At 44.3% G+C, this 9,059-nt stretch overlaps 1 protein-coding gene across 1 annotated transcript in view; it reads left to right on the top strand.

The window, feature by feature from the left end:
* The window catches only part of utp20 (UTP20 small subunit processome component), a 104,373-nt gene that overhangs the window by 77,505 nt on the left and 17,809 nt on the right, over positions 1-9,059 (top strand). Inside the window, exons 36-40 of the mRNA XM_048607932.1 lie at positions 404-520; positions 3,639-3,809; positions 6,113-6,244; positions 7,864-7,974; positions 8,586-8,665. Coding sequence (XP_048463889.1) covers positions 404-520; positions 3,639-3,809; positions 6,113-6,244; positions 7,864-7,974; positions 8,586-8,665 — 611 coding nt within the window. The remainder of the gene's footprint in view (positions 1-403; positions 521-3,638; positions 3,810-6,112; positions 6,245-7,863; positions 7,975-8,585; positions 8,666-9,059) is intronic.

A 9,059-nucleotide genomic window follows, 5' to 3' on the forward strand; every position in this document is an offset into this window, starting at 1 on the left:
CGTCAGCCTTCCTGCTCCTCCGATGCTGCTTGGCCTGCTGTGTTCATCCAGCTCTACACCTTGTTATCTCAGATTTTCCAGCATCTGCAGTTCCTACTATCTCTGAATAAATAGGATTGTTTTGCTGGTGTCAGACCACAAACAACCTTGAAATCTTTCAGCTTGTTGGGGGAGGTGAGCCCAGTGGCTGTGGTGTTGCCCACCTAGGAATCTCACTATTTATATGTGGTCCTACATGTGATTTCAGTCTCATACCTGCTATGATTGGCAACAGATACTGCATTCTGTAGAAACCTTGTAACCTGCTTGTGTTCTGGTTTGTTTGTGGCAAATGAATGGACTTGCTATTTTGTTCATGTGAAACAGTTGCACACAAGTGTTTTTTTTTTCAATCTTCTCCCAGTTGCTGCATATGAGTTTGAAGAGGTCGAAGGTGAATTCTTCAGAAGAACACATTTTGGGAATGCTTGACCCATTTGTGCAGCTATTGATTGACTGCCTCCAGTCCATGCATGTAAAGGTGAGCGCTGTTCACATCTGTACAGTTTATCTTGTGAAGCAGAACACTCACACCCACAAACTAAATAGACTCTTGCTGTTGAGGATGGACTTGTAATACAGCTTTAGCTAGCAACTCCCACCTCCTATTTTTTTAAAAAAAAGATAAATTCTCATTATTTGGATTTTCTTTGTTTTGGTTTTAATATTTTAGATTTCACTGCTGTAAGTCACTGTAAAATTCTTTCAGTTGAAAAAGCTTCCCTGTGTAAAATCACACAAATTCTGCATGTCACGGTGTGTTTTCACTTTTGAGGCAGACCAGTGTTAGGGGTCATCCGTCTAAGATAGTCACCAGTAAATCCGGTTAGGAATTCTTGAGGAACTTTGTCAGTTTTCAGAGAACGGGGAGGGACATAACATATGTTTGAGGGGAAGCTAGATAAGAAAGAAAGGTATCGAAGATTTGGGAAGAAGAGGGCTGTGAAGAAGAGCTAAGCATGTGCAAAAATCAGATTTTTTTTTTTTTAATTTGTGCCCCCACCATCACAGGTGCTTTGAGATAAACTTATTACCAGATCCTGATTTCTGACAGAAACAGTTAAAGATTCCAAGCTGGGTCATGATGACTTCATCACCTCTGCAGGCGGAGCACAGCCTGGATACACATGGTAGTGGCCGGAGGGGTCTGTCCACTCCAGGATAGATTTCCTGTTTGTGTCCCGAGCGCTCTCAGTCGGATCCACCAATGTCAAAGCTGGTGTTCTTCTCTGACCACTGCCTCCTGCTGGCCAACTATCACTACAGGACAACCAGCAGGCTGGCAAGGGTACGTGGAAGCTGAATGTGAAACTGTTGACCCCGGAAGATATCGAGGAACTCAAAAGGGATTACACAGGTTGGAGAACTGTGAAGCCCCTTTTTGAGTCTCCTGCAGACTGGTGGGAAACAGTGCAGGGGACCATCAAGGCTCTTCATCCCCGAAAGTGTTCAGAAGATGAGTGAGAGAGAGAGACGGGGAAAACTATCCAAACTCCAGAAAAGCATGCAGAACCTACTTCTGCTGAAGACAATGAGGGTCCATGTCAAGGAGGATTTCCAAGAGGTGAACAGCCAGCGAGCCTCCCTCTTTCCCTGAGAGGCCTCCAAGATAATCTTCCAGTCCAGGGTCCATTCTGTGGAGCAGGATGAGACATGTTCATGTTCCTTCTTCCAGAAGGTGCACAGGGAGAACACTGTGACCAGTAGGCTAACAGAAGAAGATGGCTTGGTAACATCATCTCAGTCTGACATCCTGAGTATCGGCAAATCCTTTTATGCCAGACTGTATGATATGAAGCCCACAGACAGAATGGCCTCCCAGTCATACCTGACCTCTATAACAGAGGGCACCACACAGGAGAGGCTGGACCGGCCGATATCTCTGGGTGAGCTGACCAAGACCCTCAAGCCTTTTGAAAAGAATAAAATTCCCAAGTTGTATGACAGCATGCTCCCGGCAGGTTGTGTGTGAATCCATGAGGAAGGATATCATCACCCTCATCTACAAGCGGAAGGGGGAGAGGGAGGAAATTAGAACTTGGCAACCAATTTCTCTGTTGAATGTGGTTTATAAAATCCTGACTAAGGTCGTTAGCAACTGGGTACAGTCTGCTATGGGATCTGAAGGTGCTAGGTATATGGTTTGGAGGGGTTAGGGCTAGGGCCAAAACCTGGGAGGAGCATATCGCCAAGGTGAGGCAGAAACTGGGCAGATGGGTGGACCTTTGCCTCTCCGTTGTGGGTAGAAACCTGGTCACCGGGTGTGAGGTACTCGGTGTGGTTGTTTACACAGACCTGACCTATCCCCTGAGCCTGCACCGTTGCAGTCACCTGAACCACCTTCCACTACATCCGGAGGTCAAAGATATCTGCAGGGACACTACATGCAAAGCTGTGGATAAGGAAGGGAGGAACGTACCCAATGCTGCCCTCATCCTAATGGCCACCTTTGTGTACACTCAGAACACAAACCCCAAGTGTCACTATATACTAAGTTCCACTTGTCCCCGATGTTACGAAGGATGGGCCTGGCCTCGTTGCATGGAATGCTCCAAGCAGTTGGGCAGTTCCGTACCAGCTGTCCCTCATGGAAAAATTTGTAAAGGAGAACACTTTAACCACAAGTCCATCAGGCAGTGGTCAAGACCGTGCAGGAAATGGAGAGGGTGGATTCTGTTGGGTGGCTCCCTGAGCAGACTGTCAAAGTTATTTGGCAGAAAGTCTCATTGCCAGAACTTCCCATCAAGCACTAAGGTGTAGTTTGCCTGCTGGTGAGAAGGACAGTACCCACCAGAACCTTCATTCACACCTATGCTCCACTGCATGTCTGTTCAAAAAAAATCAGGCCGAATGACCTGTTTCTGTACTGTTAATGCCTCATATTTCTTACAATCCTAATGTGTTTTTATTTTCTCTGAAGTTAATGGATTCCTTTTTACAAATATCTCTCATTCAACGGAACATGCATATGTAGATATTATAAGAACAAGAATCTATGCTGACTAATCCTGATGGCAGTACTGAAGGAGTGCTGCACTGTCAGAGGTATTGGCTTTCAAATCCAGCATTAAGCACAATGTTCTATCTGCCCTATTGGGTGGATGCAAAGGATCAAACAGCATTATTTCATAGAAGAGCCGGATAAGTTCTTGCTGGTGTATTAGTCGTCCACCATCACTCTAAAACCAATTATCTGATCACACATCGCATTGCTGTTTCTGGCAGTTTTCTGTGTGTGAACTGGTTTCCATGTTTCCTACTTTAACACCACAAACATGATTCATTAGTTGTAAAGTTCTGCAGTAAAAGCCTCTCTAAGGTCTTTATACAGCAAAGAGAACACTTCATTTATAAGAAAGACACCTACATTCATATCCTAACAGTGCACCTCAGCTAGAAATCACTTGTAAAGAAATAATTTGATATTTCCTTCCAGCATTGTAATATTGTGGACAGGATAAACATGGTTTACTGAGTGAGATTACATCTGTGAAATTGGCATTTTTGCTTAGGCATTCAGTATACTGGGTGTGGTGCTGTATATGTTGGGTTTCTGCATGAACATTAATTGCTGAGGTGTCAATTCTTTTCATCTACAGGTGATCACTTCTGCCTTGCAGTGCCTCACCTGGATATTGAAATTCCCGCTGGCATCCACAGAAACTCTGGCTGATCAGCTGACCCAGCAACTTTTTGTGTTACTGAAGGATTACGCCAAGGCTGGAGCAGCGAGGGGAGAGAACTTTCACCTGGTGGTGAACTGTTTCAAGGTAACATTTTCAATCATTAATATCACCTTCCAGTGGTTGGGCCAGTCATTTTAAGCCAGTATCCTGCAGTCACTGGAATCTCTTTCCCTCAGTTAATTTAATCAAACACCTCATTGATTTGATCTTTGCTTTTAGATCTCTTAGTCGGCTTCTGTGTTCAAAGGAGGACAATCCTTGCTTTTCCATGTGACTGAATTCTCTCGGTTACAATACCTCTTTCATAAGTTGCTTCTGTAGCCTGTTTTTATGCCAAGTATGCTTGCCATACTTCCTAAAGTCTGGAGTCCAGTCTTGGTGACGCCTAAGCAGTATTTTATGGGAATTTAATGTAATTGTTGTTCTTTATGCTGAACTTCTATTTATTTACTCATTATTTTTATTCATGGGATTATGGGCATTGCTGACTGAGACAGCGTTCGTTGCCCATCCTTACTGGTCCTCAAGATGGTGGTAGTGAGCTGCTTTCTTGAAACACTGCAGACGGTAGACCTATAGTGCCATTAGCTTCAGGATTTTGATCCACTGACACTGAAGGAACAGCAATATATTTTCAAGTCAGAATGGTAAATGGCTTGGAAGGACACTTGCAGGTGGTTGTGGTCCTTTCCTTCTGCTGCCGTTGTTCTTCTAGATAATCAAGGTCACAGGCGTGGAAAGTTCTGTTGGAAGAGCCTTGGTGAGCTACTGAGGAACATATTGTAGATGGTACACACTAGTACTAGTGTCTCACGCTAGTCAATGGGATACTTTGTCCTGCTCCTGCTTAATTCTCCATCAGTCGGCTGAGCAGGGTTGTTTTGTTGGCTGTTGTTTGTAATGGTTGCCTTGCTCTCCCTGGTGGCTTTAAGGACCACATCTCACTTTGACTGATCTCTTCATCAAAGTGACAGTTCATAAGGTATGATTTTTGAACTCATTTCCATACCTCTACAAGCCAACCCAGTAACTCACCACCTGACTCCCCAAGGCCTGTCTTCTATCTGTATGTCAGAAGTTAGGCATGTGATGGAATACTCTCCATTTGCCTGGATGAGTGCAGGTCCAACAACACTCAAGAACCTCAACACTGTCCATGACAAAGCAGCCCGCTTGATTGGCACCATGTCCATCACCTTTAACAGTCACTTCCTCCATCACTGACACACTCTGGCAGCTGGGTGTCCTATTTTGTATGAAAACAGGTTGCTGGAGAAGCTCAGCAGCTGTGGCAGCATCTGTGAGAATAATCAGAGTTAACGTTTCAGGCCCAGTGACCCTTCCTCGGAACGTCCCTCTGTTTTTGTTCCTGATTTACAGCATCTGCAGTTCTTTTAGTTTTTATGTACCATTTTGTATATGCAATGCCGTAATGGGCCACTACTCTTTCAACAGCATCATCCAGGCCTGAGGCCTGAGGCCTGAGGCCTGTACCACCAAGAGGAGAGTGAGCAGCAGATACATGCGAACACCACCGTCGGCAAGTTGCCGTCCAGGCAACTCGCCATCCTGACTCAGAAATATGTTGCTGTTATTTCAGTGTCACTGGGTCAAAATCTTGAACTTTATCCCCAATAGCTCTGATATGCAGTGCGTCCAGCTCACACTTAGTGACAGAGAAGGTTAAAAGAAGGTTTTTGAAGTGATAAGTTTTATGTGACATTTGGTATAAAATTACTTCCACAATAGTTAGTGCGTTGGTAATGATAATAAACAATTCTCAATCAGAGATTGAACATGTTTCCAGAGATTACCAGAATGGTTAATGATTTACCACCAGTAGACAATGTAGCACTGACTGGAATGCCACTTAAAGTAAGAAGTTAGTTAAATATTTCGCAAAGATATGGGAAACGCGAGGGAAAGAGTTTAAAGTCCATTTGAAAGAGCTGATACTGTGATGGACACCCAGTGGATTGAAAGGTTACCCCCACCCCTAACCCTTACGCTAGTTTCTCTGAATGTGGCCGACAACACACACAGTGGGCACGTTGGTGCCGTGATATGTAGAGGCCAGTGAAAGCTGCTCTGGATTCCAGGGAGCTGCTCACAGCCTAAAGTGAGTGACTTGATGTCAGCCTTCACTGCAATGTTCTAGTTTCTATGTTCTGAGCTGTGATTGGGTACATTCATTTAACAAATTGTTCTCATAAAATGTCAGTAAGTATTAAGTGAAATGAAATAGGTAGCGGAATTGGCGCTTTATAAGCGCCACCTTTATGATCAATATCATTGGTGATGGGAAGTAATTTGCATCCTTTGCCAGTCCGTCATCTGAGAATATGATGGTGGATTGTGTTAATATTTTATTTTTTACCATTCCACAGTCAATTACAATCCTCGTGAGGAACATGACGGGGCACACGATAACTGACAAACAGTTGCAGATTCTGTTGGGATATGCCGAGGAAGATATTTATGACTCATCGCGTCAGGCAACAGCTTTTGGACTTCTCAAAGTGAGTGAAGGTGGCAACAGCTACCTGAGTTTTTATAGCACTTTGAAGCTATCTGGAGAGGTGATGGTGGAGTGGTAATGTCATTGAACATGGGGTCAAATCCCACTCCGCAGCTGGTGGAATTTAAATTTGATTAATAAAACAAATCTGGAAGTGATAGCTAGTCTCCATAGTGAAGACCACAAAACTACCATTGGTTGTCATAAAAATTGAAGGGCTCAGAGAACAAAATCTGCCATCCTTGCCTGGTCTGGCCTATGTGTGACTCCAGATCCACAGCAATGCAATTGACTCTTGACTGCCATTTGAAATGGCTGAGCAAGCCACTCAGTTCAAGGGCACTTAGGGATGGGCAGCGAATACTGGGCATCTCCTAAAAGAATGAATTAAATACCCCAAGACGCATCCCATTAGAATAATCAGGCAAAATCTAATACTGAGCCATTAGAGGTTTTAGAGATAAAAGTTTTAAGAAACAGTTTCAAAAAGGAAAGAGAGCTAGAGGGGCTTACAGAGGAAGTTCTAGGGCTCAGGGACCATGCAACTGTGAGGGCACAGTTGCCAGTGGAGGAGCCAATGAAGTTGGGGAAGTCAAGGGGTACATTGGCAGACCACAGAGATCTTAGAGGGTATTGCGTTTGGAGGAGGTTACAGAGATTAGGGTAGGTGTGAAATTTTGGGATTTGAAAATGAGGAAGCAAATTTTCAGATCCATGTTTGTGTTGGAAGCAGTTCAGGGAAAGTTTACTCTGGAATGTGAGCAAAGATTAGACAGACTAGGCTTGAGTTGGAATTTTGAAGAGTAAGGGGCAAGTCAACCGAAACATGTAAGATCCTGATGTGAAGGGTGAAAATGAGAGGAAACCAGTTCTCTCTCGGAGTTTAAAATGGGATCTCACTCGGCACCACCTGTTCAATTAGAGTCAATGCCTTCTCTTGAAGGGGACTTTGTCTGTTGTGTGAGAAAGGAATGTTAAAGTGAGACTATGTCCATATACCATGCCTCGCAGTCTTGGGATATCACATGGAGCCTCAGGGTATGGGACAGTACTGAAGGAGGCCATTTGGCCAATTATTCCTGTGCTGTCTATTTGAAAGAGCTGTCCATTTAGTCCCACACACCCTGTTCTTGCTTCTAATTTAGCCCCATATATTTTTCCTTTCAAGCAGAGATCTGATTGCCTTTTAAAAGTTACTGAGTCAGTTTCCACTTTCCTCTTTTCTCTTATCAGAGGTTGACATTTTAAACACGATGTGGAGTCTGACTACAACATTTTGAACTTAAACTGTAGACTCACCCAAACTCCACGTTGGATTTGCGGCCTAATGCTTCTGTGCTGCATTCACTATGGCAACATGATCAATCCCACCTCAAACGCTGGCTGCCCAATTCCCCCAACTCTTCCTTCAGGATTAGTAAACCTCCAGTCCTCTGTCACTGTCTCAACCCTCCACCCTCCAATATCCCCAATCCACTTGGCCTTCCGTGGGTGTAGCTTCCAGTTTCCCAAATACTTGGGGAATTCCCTTCTGCCCTTTAAAAGGTCGCAATTCATGTTTCAAACCCCTCATTCAGTTTTTCGGGTTCAGACATCCCTTGCTGCTTTTTATCCTCACAGGCAATTCTATCAAGAAAGCTACTTGTTCCAGAGATGGATGAAGTGATGCAGAAAGTGGCGAAGCTTGCTGTGACTGGACAGAGTGAACCAGTTCGAGTGCAGTGTCGTCAGGTCAGTGTCAAACCCAGTGTCACAAGTTTCAGAGTTTCTCCTGTCGTTTACTACAGCACGCGCCATAGATCCCAATTCACCTTGAGGAAGAAATCCGTTGTGCTTGTAATTCCTATGAACCCCTGTGCTTTTTAATCTGTTCGGATCCTGTGCATTTGGGAATTCCAACACAAAGCAAAATCAAGTTCACTCTTGTTCATCTTCCACCATTTTGGTAGTCACATGAAACAACTAGAACAGAATTATTAACAAATCAGAGGGACCAGTCTCTATGAATCAGTCTACAAGAGAACCAGACACGAGGTGTGAAAAACGCCAGTAATACATGTACATGTGTGTGTTAGTGTATGACAATGCACATGCAGTGTACACATGAGTGTGTTGGTGTAAACATGCAGGTGTATGTGTGTGCATGTGCATGTGCGTGTGCGCGCGTGTTGGGGAGGTGTGTGTATGGTGGGTTTGGGTACGTGTGGGTGTGCATCTCTGAGTATGCCGTACTCTTTGTGTTTCTGTGTCTCGAATGGGTTTCTGCATAAATAATTTTTTTTGTATATTCTAACACCCCAAATCTGTTGTAATCATTTCATCTGTTTGCTTCCTTGTGTCAGGTTTATTTGAAGTTCATTCTGGATTATCCCCTAGGGAGTAAGCTAAAGTCTCACCTCGAGTTCATCGTGGCACAGCTTTCGTAAGTCTTATTTCATCTGTGACTGTTAGTTCTTCATAAATTTGTTTCTTGAAAGAATGGATTCCATTGCAACCGACCCAAGAGGGTGGGGACCCAATCCAGTAATTGTTGAATTGTGGCTTGTTGGTTAATGCATAAGCTTTTAGATTCAAGTGGAACATATGGTCAAGACTGCCAGTCCCAATGGAGTATTAAGCATTTGCAGGATGAGAGTGGAACCAGTTCGGCCAGAGGCTGAATACTGAGGGAGTGCCGCACTGCTGGAGGGTCAGTGCTGAGGGAATGCTGCATTGTTAGAGGATCACGACTGAGAAAGTGCCACACTGTCTCGGGGTCAGTGCTGAGGCAGTGCCACACTGTCTCGGGGTCAGTGCTGAGGAAGTGCCGCACTGTC

This window comes from Rhincodon typus, chromosome 18 (assembly GCF_021869965.1).
Source record: "Rhincodon typus isolate 14 chromosome 18, sRhiTyp1.1, whole genome shotgun sequence".
In the NCBI taxonomy this organism is placed as follows: Eukaryota; Metazoa; Chordata; class Chondrichthyes; order Orectolobiformes; family Rhincodontidae; genus Rhincodon; species Rhincodon typus.